Genomic DNA, 19,419 nt, shown 5'->3' with positions numbered 1-19,419 from the left:
CAAAGAATGTACCTTTTGCGGAAGTTAAATAGATTCTCCGTTAGCAGAGCAATTTTAGGTCGTTTTTACCAGTCTTTCATTGAGAGTCTTTTATCCTTCTCATTTGTATGCTGGTTTTATAATTTATCTGTTCATGATAGGAACAGTTTAAATAGTATTGTCAACATATGTTCCAAAATAATTGGTATTAAACAGAGGGACTTGACTTCCTTCTGTGACCAACAACCAGTTAGGAAAGCTTCCCGAATTCCTGAACATTTGCTGGCGGGAGAATTTGTTTTATTAAGCTCCGATAAGAATGTCATGCCAGTATGCAGAAGCAATAGGTATCTGAAATCTTTTGTGCCATCAGCGGTCCCGCTACACAATCACAGATGAACTATCAGCGGTGTGTGTGTGTGTAGGTGCGCACGTGTGTGTGTTTTTTTTTTTTTAGTTGTTTTTTTTTTTGTTTTTTGTGGTTTTTTTTCATATAAATATATTTTGGAAACAGGGCACAGCTCCCACTTAAATTGCCCGTTGGGATTAATAAAGTCGGTTGTTGTTGTTATAAGCATACAGGTATGTGTGTGTATCTTTGTGCGTGCGCGTCTATGTGAGAAAGAGAGAGGGAGCGACCGGTGACGCACAAGATGACGTGTGCTGTGACGTCTTTCCGTGAAAACAAAATACTAGTCATGTGTGATGTCATTCAACCAATTAGACGTCAGTAAACATGGAGAGGGGTGTCACTGGTCATTGCAGTTCGCTGCCCACAGAGCTTCTTGTCATCATCTTCAGGTACTTACTCTGTAGCCTATCATCCTTGCCGTGATATAGTCCTAGCTGCTGGCACGGCATTAACCACAAATAAACAAACAAAGCCTGTCATCCCTTATTTATTTCTCTGTGTTTCGGTCACCAAGTCTTCGCTTGACGTTGATGCTCCATACATGGCTGCTGTTACCTGTGAGATCTAGTGGATAGTTTTTCAAGATAATATTTTACAACAACGTAAACAACAACGACAACAACAACAACAACAACAACAACAACAACAACAACAACAACAACAACAACAACTGGAATCCAGAAAATGCACCATAATCTGATTGCGATACTTTGCTTATTAAATATTATCAGCATTAATTATTATATCATTTATTTGTGCTCAGGAAACTGTCAAATGAAGATAGGGGTTCCTGCTGTCAAGTCTGTAAAAAGTGGAGAGAGGTAATCATCTCTGAGCCCTCCATGTGGCACAAGTTCGAGGTCACTGTCCGTCCTGGCTGGAACTGGAAAAAAACCCGCTCATTTTTTGGTCACAAAGGCCCCAGATTGTACCAACATGTCAGACACCTTGTAATCAACTTGGACAGAAGAGCACAAGCACCACAAACTGTTGATGCGCCTCAGGCAAACGCTGTTCTCAGCTCAGTGTCCAAACTTTTGCGAGCCTTGCCTGATGACATGACACTGAGAAGTTTCTGTTCCCGGGGTTTCAAGTATTACAGAGCTAGTAAAGACTGGAAAAGTTATGTCATCTGTGAACTATGTAAATTTCTGAGACCTCAGAGGAGATTTTTAGAGCATATCGAAATCACATTCGAAAATATGACCGACGAGATAATCAAGACCCTGGAGTTTTCCTGCCCTCTACTGAGACGCCTTACGATTCGGTTTGATTTAAGTCTTCAACCCTCTCTTGAAGACCATATCTCCCTGCTGAATCAGAATGAGGTTGTGGACAAGAACCCTGACTTGCGGGTCGTGTTGTGGCTCACGGTGGGGGATAGCGTATATGAGTACCTCATGAACGAGAGCGTGTATCTTATTCAATTACCCGTCGAGGGACTCGTTGTCGATGTCTACAGTCTGCACACGGAAACACCCGTTGTCAATCGTTACCTCGACTTGATGACCACACTATACGGAAACGACCTAAGTAAACAGACTTTCTCTTAATTCGCTATACCATCATCTTGTGGATCCTGTAGCTAATGTATGTCTGTGGGTGGGTCAGTGGTTAGATTGGAGGCACAGGAGCTTGTTCCGAGAAGAGTTTATAGAAATATCCACAGGCCTAGTGCCATCCTAACAACAATCTACCATCCTTAATTGATCCTGTAGCTAAACAGTATATAATTCGTTGGAGTAGTTTCTTTGGAAATCTCTTTTCATTAGGTGAGATGAAATGTGTGTGTGTGTGTGTGTGTGTGTTCATCTTTAGTATATATGTTTATGCGAGCTTGGTGCATTATAAAACTTATTTATTATCCTCCACCACAAAACAATTAGAGTGGATGTAAATACCTTGTGTCTATGCTCTGTCGGCCAGCTTTCCTGGAGTGGTCGTGTGTGGTGCGGGGCAGGTGGTGCTATGGCCAAGCTTTGGTGAACCTAGTGAACAAGTGTCCCAGACTGGCCTCCATCTCACTGAAGAACATCACTCTCGATCTGGAAACAGCGACAGCCATCAGTGCCTGCAGCGGCAGTGCCGAGCGAGGTGAGCACGTGCATAGGTGGCTAAGTGTGTGTGTGTGTTTTCGTGATGTTTCTTATAGAGATAGCAATAACATCTTAACATGTAGAACTAAACATGAGCAACATATCCCTACCGCACAAGAAATACCTTGTGCATCCTGGAATCCAAACTAATATTCCTGCAATATTTAGTGGGGATAGCTTGCGCGCGCACACACACACGCGCACAAACATTTGTATATTTATATCAGCCACACTTTATTCAGAACATTAGGGAATGTTAGATACAAAGTTAAAGTACTGTGTATGTAGCCTGGGCAAGGATTGCGTTTTCTGAATTTTGTTTGTAAATTCTGAAGTTTGAGTTTTCCCCCCAAAGCGAAAAAGCTGGGTGTATAGATGATTGTCTGTTGTCTTGTTGTTTAGGGAAGATAAAGCTGCGAGTGGGAGGAATCTGTGGCAGCAGTGAGGCATCATCCAATGCACGGGAAGAAGGCATTCGACAGTTGAAGCACAGTCTCGATCTTCAAGTAGTTATGTAAGACTAAGCTTCTTGAAAAAAGTTAAAGTGTGAAAAAATGATTGTAATACATTCACACAGGACCACGAAGTGATTAGAAGAGCACGCTGATGTCTTAGTCGGTAAAAATGAAGCTGTCAATGATCAGATTTCTGTTGAACACATACCGTGGGTTACATCTTTAATAACACATTTAATTTAGAAAGTATATATCTGTGTGAAACTATATAAACTCACAGTTTACACACTTCATTTAACAAGTATATAAATACGTGAGGATTCTCACAGTTACACATTTTCTTTAGAGGGCGCGCTTGTCAGTGATTGAAGGATGGATCAGTCTAGAAGTCTTTGGCATGGTCAGAACTTTGTCCTGAGAAGTCTTATTTTTATACTTTGTTTACACCCGATGAAATGACATTTTATCATTTCTATCTCCGAAGAAGTTTACTAGGTACTTAATAAATGATCCGTATGAAGTTTGAAAAATGTTATTTTTTGGATATTTGGGTTAGACAGCATGATGTATTCACATGTTCGTCCGACATTCGAGAAAAACAAGCACCACTTGCTCTGCCTCATGCAAACATCATCATCTCTTTGTTGAATGAGACTGTGACAAAAGGGAGGTAACATTAATTTCAAAGTTAGTTCTCTGGCTATATTTGAGGCATGAAGTGTCCAAAAGTGTATTTAAAATGATAACTGTTCATCTGGTTCATGTGCAATTCCATTTTTTATTGTGACATCCAGGCGTCTGATGATTTTATCCAAAGAGTCCTCAGCTCTTCTTCAATAATATTTTTATTAATACATTTAAAGTAAAAACTTGTCATTAGCCTATCTCATTGCAAGTATTTTTCACGAAAGGTTTCTATTTACGTTTCTGTGACAACCATCAGACACAAAAATGTATATTTGTTTCTCCATTGCTTTGTTCTGCCGCAAACACCAGTCAGACAACAAGTGCCTATCCAAATAATGAAGAATTACTTCATATTGCACCAGTGTCTGTCTACTAGATGTACCCCTGTAATGTACGTGCACGTGAATTTCTGATTGATATTTTCTGACTGAACATTGTTTGCACATGTGAAATAGTAGTTATTAGGCTAGGGGTAAATAACCATACCGCCAAACAATATAATCGAGAAAAAATGTCTCAACATTGCTTGTCCAATATTTGACCAGGTACTCAGTGTACATAATGACTCCCTCAGCACTGGGCAAATGACTGTTTAGATGTGTTAGTTCATGTGTCATTAACAAACATAAACTTTTTTTTATAAATCATTTTTCCTGTTTTCGTCATAAGGCAAAATAGAACTTTAAAAAAAATCTTGTCTTGCTAAGTAAATTAACCGAAGCAAACAAAAAGAAAAGTCTCACATTTTAAATTAGTTGTCTCCCTTTCTCCACTATACGCCGGGTCAAGGGTGCGTGTCCACAAACCTTCACTGCTTGTAACTTGTGTTTGAGTTCTTTGACACATGTAAGAACAGTTAAATGAATTTTTTTTTCTAAACAAGACGCTGACAGCATTCACAAAACATTCTTTGTTTAGATTTAACTGTAAACTGTAGTTTACTCGGAAATTGTGAAGAGAGCAACACATTTCTAGATTTTTAGTTTTACTGATTATACCTCTTACTGTTAGAGTTCTGTCTCAAACAAAAACACCAAAGTTTTATTGTGTTTGTAACAAGTCTATGAGAAAATGCGTACTTATAAAGCTTCCAAGATCCTATTGTATATTTCAATCGAGATGATATATTATTTTATTTTAAAAACGTAAACTTTTATATTACATTTTCTATTTTATGCAATGATGTGTTAAGGTTTACTGGCCATGATAGTTTTACAGACTTTTTTTTTGTAAATTATTCGTGTCAGAATGTCACGGATTGGCGATTTTTAACGTTGCTGTACTTGATGAAATAAATTTCAATCAAATAAACCTAGACTGATTTATAAAAAAGTGAAAATAAGTGTATTTCACAGCCAGTCGAAAAGGTATCCACAGGCCGTACTTTGCTCACGCCCGGTGTAGACTAATGTAGTTTGTTTGGTGATAAAGAAACTGGAAGAGAAAGTTTTACTGTGTCGTTAATGAAACTACGAAAAACCTTTGACCTCTCGCCTTGATGGCTGCAACCCCATGTACTGATCGTAATCATATCGGTTCACAGAGTGGCCACACATCAGTCACATATGTCTCTTCACTGTCAATCCCGAGTTGCTTGCATGGCCCCCTAGTTGCTTATAAATCCAGTAATCTCAAAGTACAACCGTTCCTCTAGACGTCCATGTGTGATGAATCCTCGGTTTCCGCCGGCCGTCCGACTCCAAGCACGTCCATCGAGAAGATGATACCATTGTCCGCTGACTCTGCTTCCCACCAGTAGTATGCCTACCTTAGGGCTGGAAATTGTATAATATGACTCGAAACTCAACATCTGTATGTGTAATGCTTTGATGTTACTTCTAGACCTTCTTTTCAAATACAAAGAAAAGGGAACAAAAAATCCATCGACCAGGGCCGGGCCCAGATCATAGCCGCGGGCATGACTACAGCAGAACCCCTTTTCCATCCCCCATCTTGTCAGACATGGATGTGTGTTGGTGAGTTCTAAGTTGTTATGTGAACTGGGCAGCCAGCTGATGGTTGAAGGATATTTGAATGTCGCGTACCACCCCAGAGTCGCCGGAAGCACGCTCACGGCCACTCGCACAGCCGGCCAAACACACTCAGTCACTCGGCCGGTGACAGGACGCGACTTACATCTCGAACCCATGCAAAGCGAAGACCATGACAAAGAGGGAAAGAACGACACAACTACGAAGTTTAATAAAAATATATATATACCCAAACACGGATACATACACACAAAAAAAATACGCATTTGAGTACTCGCCAAAACGCAACAACAACCGGGGGCTGTCCCCTGCCCCCTGCCCGCAAGGAAAATAAAAACAAAATTTACACAAAGCAGTAAATAAAAGCGCGCACTGCAGCACAGCACAGTCAAGTAAGAGTAGATACCCTGAGTCTTTAATACTTCACACAGATCATGAGTATGGGACGCTCAGTTGACAGTGTCTGGTGTTGGTTCATGTGGCACAAAACACAGTTCAGTTCCCATAGATGAATGCAGACGCAGGCGCAGTAGACGAAGACGACGAAACGAAGACGCGTAGAATGGTTGACCACATCATATAGATCAGGGACCCCCAACCTACGGCCCGCGGGCCATATCCGGCCCGCAACGCGATTCCATCCGGCCCGCGAAACTTCTGCCCACAGTGCATGAAATAGGCATTTTAGTAATTTAAAAAAAAAAAAGAACAAAAACGAAAAAAGGGAAGAAGTATTTATCCCTACGTAGGGGCGTCTCTCAATCTTTTTTTTTTTTTGTTTCGATGGACGAACATTTCGATTCAGTACTCCGATTGGTGTCTCTACTATGCAGCCAGACATTCAGAAGTTGGTTTCGGGAGAACAACTTCAAATATCTCACTATTTACTATATAATTAATGGTAAGTACAACTTGTTTCTAATAAAAATTGTATCTGCTCTATCTTTTTCTTTTTTGTATTTTTACGGTGAAGCGGCCCGTGACACGCGTGTCAGAAATGTGTATGGCCCGCAGGCCGAAAAAGGTTGGGCATCACTGATATAGCTGAAAAATGCGTAGAAACGGGTGCACTAGGTACGCACGCATAACACGTACACAAAGGAAGTACACTATGACTGCACACCCAGGACGTACACAAAAAGCCCACCAGGCTTGTGCTAATGACCGGCGGTCACCCGCTCTCCACAGCAGAAACAGAAGCACATTCACGTAGACGCCAGAGGTCACAGCCGAAGATTGTCATTCCGTCAGCTCTCGAACTGTCATCAAGTCCCGGTGGTCACCGCTGGCAACAACTCGCTAGTAGAACCAGCCTCTCAGTGCCCACAAGCTTGAGTCAGTCGTGGCAGAGTATTCAACCGGCGCCTTGCCTCAAAGCACGGCCCCAGCCGTCTTCTCAAACACAAACTCTCCGCGCTGCTCAGCGCCTAGGTAAGAACTGCAACGAGGGACTCTGCTCTCTGGGGGTCACTACCTGTCTCCCAGGAGCTGTGACCAATGGCCAGCGCCCACGACACCCAAGTCACGTCAAAGCGCGTGAACGCTTTTCACGCCTAAACCGTGGACAAGGAAGGGAGGGGCCCGAACAGTGCAACCCCCAAAGCTACCACCACCAGCAGCACACAGCACTCAAGCCGACGTCACGTGACGTAGCAAGAGCGTGACGTCAGGGACTGCTACAGTCAGCGGGAGAAGGCCTTGACCTTTCCCCGCGAACTGGACCAAAATAGCCGCCAATCCTCGTCTGCTGTCAGCTACCTGACTGACACAGGAGTATCCCCAGGCGCTGAGACAGAGGCAGGCCGGTCAAAATTTCGTTCGCGGGCATTCGCCTCTCCCTCAGGTTTGACTAGCACTTTAAGGGTAAAACAAAATAAATAAAGTAAAGAAGTCTAATTAGTGCTGAACAATAGAAGATGGAGGATTAACAGGCGTGTGTGTGTGTGATGTCTAGTCCTGTGTATGTGTGTATACGTGTGAGTGTGAGCGTGTCAGTGTAAAACGACGTGTTTGTGTCTGTGTGCGTGTGTTTGTGATTATGTGTGTTAATTTGTTTGTGATCGTGTGAGAGAGAGAATGTTTGTGTGTGTTTGTTTATTTATTTGTGCATCTGTGTTTATTGTATTGTGTATATGTATACAGGTATGTGTTTCTTTGTGTGTGTGGTTGTCTATGTGAGAAAGAGAGAGGGAGCGACTGGTGACGCACAAGATGACGTGTGTTGTGACGTCTTTCCTTCAAAACAAAATACTAGTCACGTGTGATGTCATTCAACTAAAAAGACGTCAGTAAAGATGGAGTGGGGTGTTACTGGTCCTTTCAATGCGCTGCCCACAGAGCTTCTTGTCATCATCTTCAGGTATTTACTCTGTAGCCTATCATCCTTGCCGTGATGTAGCCCTAGTTGCTGGCACAGCATTAAACACAAATAAACAAACAAAGCCTGTCATCCCTTATTTATTTCTCCGTCTTTCGGTCACCAAGTCTTTGCTTGACGTTGATGCTCCATACATGGCTGCTGTCACCTCTGAGATGTAGAGGACAGTTTTTCAAGATACTATTTTACAATGACTTAAACAACAACAACAACAACAACAACAACAACAACAACTGGAATCCAGAAAACGCACCATAATCTGATTGCGATACTTTGCTTATTAATTATTATCAGCATTAATTATAATATTATTTATTTGTGCTCAGGAAACTGTCCAATGAAGATAGGGGTTCCTGCTGTCAAGCATGTAAAAGGTGGAGAGAGGCAATCATCTCTGAGCCCTCCATGTGGCACAAGTTCGAGGTCACTGTCCATCCTGGCTGGAACTGGAAAAAGACCCGCTCATTTTTTGGTCACAAAGGCCCCAGATTGTACCTCCATGTCAGACACCTTGTAATCAACTTGGACAGAAGAGCACAAGCACCACAAACTGTCGATGCGCCTCAGGCAAACGCTGTTCTCAGCTCAGTGTGCAAACTGTTGCGAGCCTTGCCTGATGACATGACACTGACAAGTTTCTCTTGCTCGGGTTTCAAGTATTACAATGCTAGTAGAGACTGGAAAAGTCATGTCATCTGTGAAATATGTAAATTTCTCAGAACTCAGAGGAGATTTTTAGAGAAAATCGAAATCACTTTCGAACTTCTAACGGAGGAGATCATGAAGACTCTGGTCTATGCCTGCCCTCTCCTGAGACGATTTACTATTCCGATTGATTTAAGTCTTCAACTTTATCCTCCAAACGAGATCCCCCAGCTGACTCTTAATGAGGTTTTCGACAAGAACCCTAACTTGCGGTTCGTGTATTGCCTCACGTTGGGGGACAACATGTATGGCTACTTTATGAACCTGCCCAACTATCTGATTCGAATACCCGTCGAGGGACTTGTTGTCGAGGTGTCCAGTATGCACACAGTCCCACCCTTTGTCGATTGTTACCTCCACTTGATGGGAACCATAAATGGAAACTATCTAAGTAAACAGACTTTCTCTTAATTCGCTATACCATCATCTCGTGGATCCTGTAGCGAATGTATGTTTGTGGGTGGGTGAGTGGTTAGATTGGGGGCATAGGAGATTGTGCTGAGAAGAGTTTTTAGACATATCCACAGGCCTAGTGCCATCCTAACAACAATCTACCATTCCTAATTGATCCTGTAGCGTAACAGTATGTAATTCGTTGGAGTGGTTTCTTTGGAAATCTTTTTTTATTACGTGAGGTAAAATGTGTGTGTGTGTGTTTATCTTTAGTATATATGTATATGCGCACTTGGTGCATTATAAAACTTATTTATTATCCTCCACCACAAAACAATTAGAGTGGATGTAAATGCCTTGTGTCCATGCTCTGTCGGCCAGCTTTCCTGGAGTTGTCGTATGTGGTGCGGGGCAGGTGGTGCTATGGCCCAGCTCTGGTGACGCTGGTAAGCCGGTGTCCCAGACTGGTGTCCATCACAATGAAGAATATCCTTCTAGATCTGGAAACGGCGACAGCCATCAGTGCCTTCAGCAACAATAATGAGCGAGGTGAACGCGTGCATAGGTGGCTAAGTGTGTGTGTGTGTGCGTGTGTGTGTGTGTGTGTGTGTGTGTGTGTGTGTGTGTGTGTGTGTGTGTGTGTGTGTGTGTGTGTGCGTGCTTTAGTGATATTTCTTATTAATATGGCAATAGCATCTTAAAATGCAGCAACTAATCATGAGCAACATATCCCTACCGCACAAGAAATACCTTGACACACACACAAACCCACAAACATTTATATATTTATATTACCTACACTTTATTCAGAACATTAGGGATACAAAGTTAAAATAACTGTGTATGAAACCAGGGCTAGGATTGCGTTTTCTGAATTTTGTTTGTAAATTCTCAAGTTAAGTTTGAGTTTTGAGTGAAAAACCTGGTTGTACAGGCGATGGTCTGTTGTCTTGTTGTAGGGAAGATAAAGCTGCGTGTGGGAGGAATCTGTGGCAGCAGTGAGGCATCATCCAATGCACTGGAAGAAGGCATTCGACAGTTGAAGGACAGTCTCGATCTTCAAATATTTATGTAAGACCAAGCTTCTTGAAAAAAGTTAAAGTGCGCAAAAATGATTGTAAGACAATAAAATAGGACTACGAAGTGATTAGAAGATCACGCTGATGTCTTAGTCAAACTATATAACTCACAGTTTACACACTTCATTTAACAAGTATATGAATGTGTGAGGATGCTCACCGTTACACATAGAGATAGAAGAGTTTCTGTGATGAAACGGTGCGTGGCTGTAGAGGGATGGGCCTCACTCGCCCTTAGGGGAAAGGGGTCACTCTGGCTGGCTCGCTCCGCCCTCTTTCAACCTCACCTCTCGTCCGCCCGTTCACACGTCCGCACGCGTCCTGACTAGCAGTCACACCCGCGTGCGCAAACACTCAACTGACAAGACAGTGTACAAAGTAAAAGATTATAATTAAAACAAAAGCAAATTAGGTTGACATGAAGACACTTAAACAACAATGAATTGAGAAAATAATTAGATCTTACGTATCTGCACAAATGTCCGGACACGCGGTCCGTCCCTGACACACAATTCACAGTCTTGGAATAATATCGTACTGATAGTCCCACTCGACTGCTTCGCTTGTTGCTTCCTGAAAGGGTGTAGCGACTGCGTACACCTGTCTCCTAGACGATTTCTTATCACTGTCCCACCCAGTTTGCCCCAGGCAATGGATGCAGCGACGATGCTCGTAGTAGAGCTGACTTCTGGACTCAAAGTCGTTGCCCCCTGAAGATGGGTGCAGCTGCCTGCATGCACCTGGTCTTCCAGACTTCTTGTCACTGTCCCACCCAGTTACTCCAGGCAATGGGTGCAGCGACGATTCTCACAGTAGAGATGACTGTAGGCTGTTCTGTAGATGACCACACTGGACCGGTGGCACGGTGGGGTCTGCCAACCGCTGCCTCGCACGTCTTGCTGCCGGACACAGTAAATTCCCTCGCTTGTCGTTGGGAGAATTAATCCTTGGTTACAGCTCACACTCTCCCTTCTTACTCCACCAATCAAAGTGCCAGCAGGTAGTGATACGTTCTGACTGAACGCGTTCCCTATTTCAACCTGCTGCCTGCGACTGACAATCACTCAGAGACTACGTCACTGCTGGAACACGAGGGAAAAGCCTCGACTACAGTGCGGTTCTAGCTTATATACTACCGGGCCACGTTGGCCCTGTCAATTCTACCAAACTAGTTCTGACGCTATCGAACTCTGACTAGAGGGATACACCCCCTCGCGCTATATCTCGGGGTCCACCCATCGTCTATCCACGTCATCTTCCCACGGTCGGTCCCACACCCCCGATGTCGCGACGCAAGTCTAGCTCCCCTATTCGGCACGGCGTCTCGAGTGGTAAAGAAAACAAACGCTGTTCTCATGCCGGTCCATGTACCTGCCTTTCATTAGCCAACCCGTGAATAACTACCGTGAACGTGATTGCCCTGCGCCCCTGTTTTTCGTAAGCGCCTCGATTCCCAGGCTCAACACAAAAGGGTCTTACCCCTATTGTTCACCCCACAGCCTGTATCGCCTCCAGGGTACACCAACTCCCTCTTTAAAGTTTTCATTACTAGTTCGCCCTGTTTCTGCCTGAACCAGGCTGGTTTATGACAGTTTCCTTGTGTGGATGTCAAGAAATGTTTGATCTCTGGAACAGCTGGTAGACTTTCTCTGGAGATGTTCTACTTGTGGTGGAAATATGTTTGGGACCACGATAAGTTGTTGTCAATGGTAACACCCATAGTTTGTGGAGCCTGTACTTCAGTTATTGACGAGCGCCGATTTGAAGTAGGAATATGGCGGTGGCAGGTGTTTGTCTTTTCTGTCTGGTTGGTAAGAAGCTGGACTTCCAGTTTTCAGGGTTGAGGGACACGTGGTTGGATTCAGTCCAAGCCTGGAGCTCGCGGCGCTCAGCTGTAGATGGAAGCGAGTGGCTCAATCTTTGGTGGTGTGCGGTATTGTGGTGTCGTCTGCAAACATTCACAGGATTTGGACTCGTTTATATGGGAGAGGACGAGATCGTTATGTATATCGAGAAAAGCACGGGTCCTAGTACTCGACCTTGAGGGACACCGGAATTTAACTGCAAGGGATCAGACAGTTGGTTGTTTACAGCAACTCTCTGAGTTCGATTGTCAGAAAGGAGATAAGGAGTTCGTCTACTAGTACTTATACTAGATTAGCTTCCGTTTTTCTGATAAGCAGATTGTGATCTATGACATCAGAGCTTTGGCAAAGTCAACAATAAGGCGACAGAGAAAATTATCATTAAATATTATTTAGCATTGTTCCACCATAGATGTAAGTGCAGTGTGGCAAGAGTGACGGGGCCTAAAGACCGATTGTTGTATGGAGACCCTTCAATACCTTAGAAGTGCCATCTGTAGGCTCTGGATGTGTTTTTCCTAAAGGGTTTGAGAGAGGTGATAGAATTGAGATTGGACGATAATTTCGTAGGGTCGCTTTGGATCCCGCCTGATTTGTGAATTGGGATTACTTTCGCTTGTTAAGTGCGTTGGAAAGTAAACTTTATCAATACAGAGGTTATATAATAGGTCAGGCTTTCCGCAATGCCGTGCTGAGAGCTTTAGGATTTTGTTGTTGATGCTGTCTGGACTTTTGGTGTTAGTATCTTTTAAGTTTGGTAAGTGCTTGTTGATATACATCCAATATAGTCATACTGTGGGATGGAGATAGCCATACGCAATGTGCTTTGACGTTACAGAAGCTTGTAACTTTGTCTACCTCGACATTGTTTTTTTGTGACTTGTCATTTACAGACTACCCTAGGAGCAATTCCTGCAAAATGTGCGTTCAGTTGTTTAGGGGCTATTTGTAGTGCGGACTGATTAAACCTTTATGTTGCGTTCTCGGCTGCCGACTTCCAGTGTTTACCAGGAATAGCCGATGTCGAAAGGGAGACAAGTTCCGTAACCCGGGCTTCAGACAGGGTAAAGATATGGAAGGGGGTTCCGAAGTTGTATAATGAATGTTTCTACCTCAGGTATTTTTGTTGAGCGCAGTGTTACATTGTTGGTGGGCTATTCTAAAGTCATTTTAGTAGCCACTCTTTGTGTGGCCAATGTGGTGACATTTCCTGGGGAATAAGAAGTCTATTATATGGGGCTATAGGGTACTTTGAGTTTCCAGGACCTAAGTTGTTAGTTAGGGAAAGAATTTGGCAGACAAAAGTAATCTAGTAAAAGTAGTGAGAAGATAAAATAATCAGCAAGTTGTTTCCAGGCCGTTCCACGGAGATTCACAACTGAAGAACTCAATTAGGAATTACAGCAGTCCTTTGTGGCTAATAAACACAGTAATGAGCAAAGGTCTGGAGACCAGTACGACGTCTCCAAACAGCAGTTCACACAATGATGCAACAATTATTCTTCAAATCGACGGAGATGGGCATAGCGCCCGCTGGATAGGCAACTACAGTAGAAGTTTGGCCAATAAGTCAGGACTGCCTGGTGTCTCTGCTGGTAACAGTATCTGGAGATCTTCTGACACCGGGGGATCATATGGAGGTGTGGTCAGCAGAGTGCCGGATGCGTCATCCTGTCGTGATTGCGTCGCTTGTATACCGCTTTGCCACTACCGTCTGAATAGCAGTGGTCGTCTAGTGTCTGGAGGACCGAGGGTAGTCTGTCCTGTCTCATTTTGGAGGCGATTGTGTGGGTCTTGGTGGGAGAAAAGGGGTGTTCTGTTGGGGGGGGGGAGGGGTTGTATGGAGTTTGGTTACGACGAGAGGACGTGGGAAGGGGGGTGGAAGCTGCGTTCAGCTAGAGAAGAGTGGGATTGGTTGGTTTTTTCCTGCACAGAGGGTTTGATCCGGGTGGTGGTGTCATATTTCGACCAGCCAGGGTTGCGGAAAAGTGACGCTTGATGCTCACGTGCCAGCCCCTGCTTCCTCTGGTGTTGGGAGAATACTGTCTCGCATCCATTCCCGTCTTGAGCTGTCCAGATAGGCGTGTAGAAGGTAGGTTTGTCTTACATAGTGGAACCTGCTGTTTTGAGGCAGCCTGCATGTTTTTTGTTTGATACGATGCAGGATGTGATGTGGGGGTGACAGTCTTGTGGCAGTATGGAGGACATCATGATCCTGGCTCTGGGCAGCACCTCTGGCAGTCTGAAATTGACACTGTGCCAGGCCTCTTGGCTGACTATGTATCCTGTTTTTACAGACTTGATACCTACATGTATGAACCAGGGTTGGTGATTTGGGTAGTGTTGGGGTGTCTCGTAGAGACGGCCAACAGTTGGCTGCTGTTTAGGCCGGATTGGCGAAAGTACCTGGCAGGGTTCTCATCAACAGCCATCCTGTCTTGATGAAGGCCAGCGACAACTGAATCCCCCAATATCAGAGTCGCCGTGTTGGGGGATGCACGCCCAGACGATGGTTTTTTGTTTGTGGCGGTTTGCTTCGGCGACTTCTACCTTTGAAGATGGTGGTGGGGGGGAGGAGACAGTCACTTGGTGTGTGACCGGGAGCAACGGCGGTTTGTCGTTGTCCGAGGACTGGAGTGGGGCGGGTGGTCTTGTTAGGTCAGTCGAGGGGAGAGGGATAGTTTCGGGGAGGGAGTCGGGAGGAGAGATTTCGTGGGGAGGGGAGTGGACGAGCGCGTGGCTTGGGGCTTGCGCGGGCAGGAGGAGACGTTTCGCTTGTGTCAGATGATTGGGGGTTTGCGAGGTCTGATGGCCGGACTGTCGTGATGTTTCCTGTCATTCGCTGTCCGTAGAAGCTGGGCATCGGCGCTGGGGTGACACACTGCGTACGGGACTGATCTGCTCCGTGAGTTGAAGGAGAGATGCGCGCAGGCCGGCGATTCCTCCTCGCGAAGACTTGTTGTGATCGTCTCACAACTCCCGCTGAACACAGTTGAGATGGCAGGAAGAGTTTGACGTCATGGTTGGTTTGATTTGCTGTGGGTGAGGCTGGGAGATGGTGGAGTTGATTGTAAGGTTGGGTGCATTGTTTATTGGCAGTACCGGTACTGGGGGGAAAGGAGGGGTGTCGTAGCGGGTGGAGGGTAAGGCAGTGGAAACTGCGGGCGACTAGGCAGAGCTTGAAGGGGTAGGAGAGTGGCTAGGTGTCCCCTTCGGCGCCTTGGGGCGTTGAGCGGGGCATATATTTTGAGGAGTGACAGGTCATCTGAGAAGGATGGGTACCTCATCGCAAACGCTTGTTACTCAGTGACAGTCGTGTCTTCAGGGCAGGGGCCGTAAGGGATAGCACATCCATGTTGTGTCCGCGAGTGTGTGGACGATTGTTACGAGGGTTTGAAATGTCTGCGTTCAACCCATTTTCGGCATGCTTTCCTTGGAGCAGGAAGTAACGTTGAATAGTATACGTGGATTTTCACAATGTCTTCATAATTTCTTTGTGCGATACGTAGCCTGAGGTCGATTGTCGACTGCCGTAAGTCCGAGGGATTTTTTCATTATGGCTTAATAATAGGGGTGGAGGGTAAGGGGTGAAGGAGGCATAGTTGGTCCACGCACTATGAGGGCTTTCGGCTGATGCAGCATAACGCTGTAGAGAACAAAGCGCCAGGCTGCTAGGAATCGCTCTTGAGTCTTAATGTTTTTGAATGGGATCAAGAGTGTTTGTTATTTGCTCCGCCACAATGAGTCATCTGATGTAGAGGAGACTTTGGGCGAGGCGGGCTCTCGTGTAAGGGCATAGTTGCCTATCAGGTGGCTCAGCACAGAGTCGGTTAGCAAGACATTGAGGCGTAAGAGGCACTTACCGCCATCTTAGGTTTTCGGAGATTCTCACCGTGTTTCTGCTTTGTCCGTGTCCTTGGAAAAAAGAAAGATAGAAACACTTTTAGGCTTTTTGACACAACATCCAATGAATCTTAGAATCGCGGGTGTCGGCTTGTTAATGGTGGTACTTCTTAGGGGACCTTGCCGGAGGTGGTGCAATTTCACAGTTTTGTTGCGCATAATGCGACGGTGAGATAATGGCGAACGGTGAGGCTATTAAACTTGCCGCCATCGTTGACGCAGTGTCAATTCTTCTTGGAGCCAATGATTGAGGATTATCTTACATAAAATAAGCACAAGCAATCACTAAATAAGAAGGATGCGCATAGGTAAGGAACGACCGATCGTAACTGTTCTCGAGCCGCAAATGTGGCCGCGCATGTCAGTGAATTAAAGGATGGATCAGTCTAGAAGCTCTTTGTCAAGGTTCAGAACTTCGCCCTGAGAAGTACTTCATTCTTTACTTTGCATACCGCCCAGAGATTACTTTTTTTATCATTTCTATCTCCCGAAGTTTACTAGCATTTAATTCATGATCCGTATGAAATGTGAGAAATGTTTTGTTGGATATTTTAGTTATACAGCATGAATGTATTCACAATGTTCGTCGATATTCGAGAAAAACAAGGGCACGCACTTGCACTGCTCATGCAAACATCAATCTATCTCTTTGGTTAATGAGTGTGACAAAGGGAGGTAAACATTAATTTCAAAGTTTGTCTCTGGCTATATTTGAGGTATGAGGTGTCCAAAAGTGTATTTAATAAGATAACTGCTCATTTCCGGTTCCTGTTGCAATTTCATTTTCTTGACGTCCAGTGCGTCTGAGATGATATCCAAGAAGTCCACAGCTCTGTCTTCAATAATATTCTTTATTAATACTTACAAAGTGAAAATACTGTCAGTAGAGCTATCTCATGGAAGTATATTTAACGAAAGGGTCCCTATTTACGTTTCTGTGAAACCTCAAACAAAAATGTATATTTTGATTCTCCAGTGTTTCATTCTGCCGTAAACACAGTCAGACACAGTGCCTATCCAATAAGAATCATTACTTAATTTAACAGCGCACGTGTCTGTCTACTAGATGTACCAACTGTATGTACGTGAACGTGATTTCCTAATGATATTTTCTGAATGAACTTTGTTTGACATGTGAAATAAATGGTTATAAGGAATGGGTAAATAACCCTACCGCCAAACAATAATAATCGAGAAAAATGTCCAACATTGCTTGTCCAATATTGACGCAGGTACGTCAGTGGCACATAGTGACTTCTCCAACTGCACAGATGACTGTTTAGATGTGTTACTCATGTGTCATAACAATCATTATAACTTTTTTTTTATAACGCATCTTTCCATGCTTTCGTCATAACGCAAAAGATAACTTAAAAATCTTGTCTTGCTAAGGGGAATTACCGAAGCAAACAAAAAGAAAAGTCTCACTTTTTAAATTAGTTGTGCTCCCTTTTCTCTCAACTATACGCCAGGTCAAGGGTGCGTGTCCACAAAATTCACTGCTTGTTACTTGTGTTTGTGTTTCTTTGACACAGTAAGAATCAGTTAAATGAATTTTTTTTCTAAAGAAGAACGCCGACAACATTTACAAAACATTCTTTGATTTGACCTTTTATCTGTAACTGTAGTTTACCTCGGAAATTCTGAAGAGAGCATACTTTTCTAGACTTTTAGTTTTACTGACTTATACTCTTACTGTTAGAGTTCTGTCTCAAACAAAAACACCACAGGTTTATTGGGTTGTTGTACAACAATCCTTTAAGGAAAATGCGTACTTATAAAGTTTTCCAAGATCGTATTTGTAAAAATTCAAGAGATTAATATATTAGTTTATTTAAGAACGTAAACTGGTTTATACATTTTATTTTAATGCAATGATTGTTAATGCTTGTTGCTAAATATTACAGACATTATTTGTTAAATATGGTGTAGAAATTTACGGATGGTGGATTTTTAACGTGCTTCACTTTGAAAAAAATTGCAATATAAACCTAGCTATTTATAAAAAAATAAACAAATATAATTCACACATAAAGGTAATATCCACAAGACGGTACTTCCTACACGATGTTAAATACAACTAGTTTGTTTGTGATAAGGAAACTGCAGGTTGTCATAGGAAATGAACCCATGGGACAGCGTCCCATGGATTGGATGGATGGGATGGGACAACGCACACATTGTAATTCTATGGATCGTACTTCTTATATTGTAAAAGTGTAACAACTGTGTTTACTAGTGAATCATGGTGCTGACATTGAATAGTTTAATCCAATGGCATAGGAAATTGTTTGTCTATTTAGACCACCATGTATTTTTATTTTTGTTGGGTGTAGAATCATAATTTAAAAAAAGTTAATAAAATTTTGGTCGTTTGCATGATCTCTTTGACATCTGTCCTATTTATAGACACTAACTACACTTTCAATAAATAGCAATGACTTATTATGAACTTGATTCCAATTAAATATTAATTATGTAAATCCGGCGAGGACGTAGGGACAGGGCAAAAGCCATGGGATGGTGCATGGATAGGAAAAATATTCCTGACACCCTTTGTGGCAACTGAAGAGAAGTTCACCTGTTCGTTAAGAACCGAAACCTTGACCTCGTCCCTGAAGGATCAGCCCGCAGTACGTGATCCTCATCATATCGTTCACAGAGCTGGCCAATCTCAACACATAATCTCTCCTGTCAATCTCGAGCATGGCCTCCTAGTTGTACATAAATCCATGAGTTCCAAAGCCAACCGTTCTCTTAACCGTTCATGTGATGAACTTGTGTGCCGCCGCCGTCCATCTCGAACAAACCGTCCACCAGAAGATACGGCGACTGGGCCTCGACTCTGATTTCCCACCGATCTGCCTGACCCTCGAGGCCTGCGAACTGTATATATGACGTTGAAACCAGAACATTTTGCTTGCGTAAGCGGTGTTTTCAGACCTTCCTCAAATTGAAAGAAAAGGAAAAAAATCCATTGACCAAGTCCGAGCCCCTTCATGCGCGGCGAAGACTACAGCAGACTCTCCCCTCTCCCAATCTTCAGGCTGGATTTGAAGATTCTATATTTTATGTGAAACTGGTCATTCAGTCTGATCGAAGATTTTCTTTTGTGTTCATTTGCAGAAATAATATTTCCATTAATGATCAGCCATGTGGGGAAGAATCTTGTTATATATTGTAATGTTGATAAAATCTGAATATCAATTAAAGAGCAAACATTCGCGCCGCTAATTATTATGGTGTAGACGGTAAGTCATGGGATTGCATCCTCGCTTTTATATAAATGGAGTCCAATTAAGCTCGTTGCCTGTTCAAGCATTCTGGCTATGATTGATCCTCATCGCAGGAGAGAAAGAGGGAGCAATGAGAAACAGATAAAGGTAATAAAGATGAGAAGAAAAGAAAATACATCACATAAAGGATAAACATTTAATTAAATCAACAAAAACAAAGATGATATCTGAGCGGAGCTGG

At 43.5% G+C, this 19,419-nt stretch overlaps 3 protein-coding genes across 3 annotated transcripts in view; all 3 read left to right on the top strand.

The window, feature by feature from the left end:
• LOC112571973 overlaps nt 1–19,419 on the top strand; it is a 74,903-nt gene that overhangs the window by 17,987 nt on the left and 37,497 nt on the right. The window lies entirely within an intron of this gene.
• Nucleotides 718–3,226, top strand: LOC112571975. Its single transcript, XM_025251426.1, has 4 exons — nt 718–780; nt 1,155–1,924; nt 2,318–2,485; nt 2,890–3,226. Exons 2-4 carry the CDS (start codon nt 1,234–1,236, stop codon nt 3,003–3,005), a joined length of 975 nt encoding a protein of 324 aa, XP_025107211.1. The 5' UTR covers nt 718–780; nt 1,155–1,233; the 3' UTR covers nt 3,006–3,226.
• On the top strand, nt 7,794–10,743 carry LOC112571972. Its single transcript, XM_025251423.1, has 4 exons — nt 7,794–7,979; nt 8,324–9,093; nt 9,477–9,644; nt 10,055–10,743. Exons 1-4 carry the CDS (start codon nt 7,915–7,917, stop codon nt 10,168–10,170), a joined length of 1,119 nt encoding a protein of 372 aa, XP_025107208.1. The 5' UTR covers nt 7,794–7,914; the 3' UTR covers nt 10,171–10,743.

Source organism: Pomacea canaliculata, linkage group LG9, assembly GCF_003073045.1.
Source record: "Pomacea canaliculata isolate SZHN2017 linkage group LG9, ASM307304v1, whole genome shotgun sequence".
In the NCBI taxonomy this organism is placed as follows: Eukaryota; Metazoa; Mollusca; class Gastropoda; order Architaenioglossa; family Ampullariidae; genus Pomacea; species Pomacea canaliculata.
The sequence above is the reverse complement of the archived record's forward strand: the minus strand, read 5'-3'. Positions and strand labels throughout refer to the sequence as shown.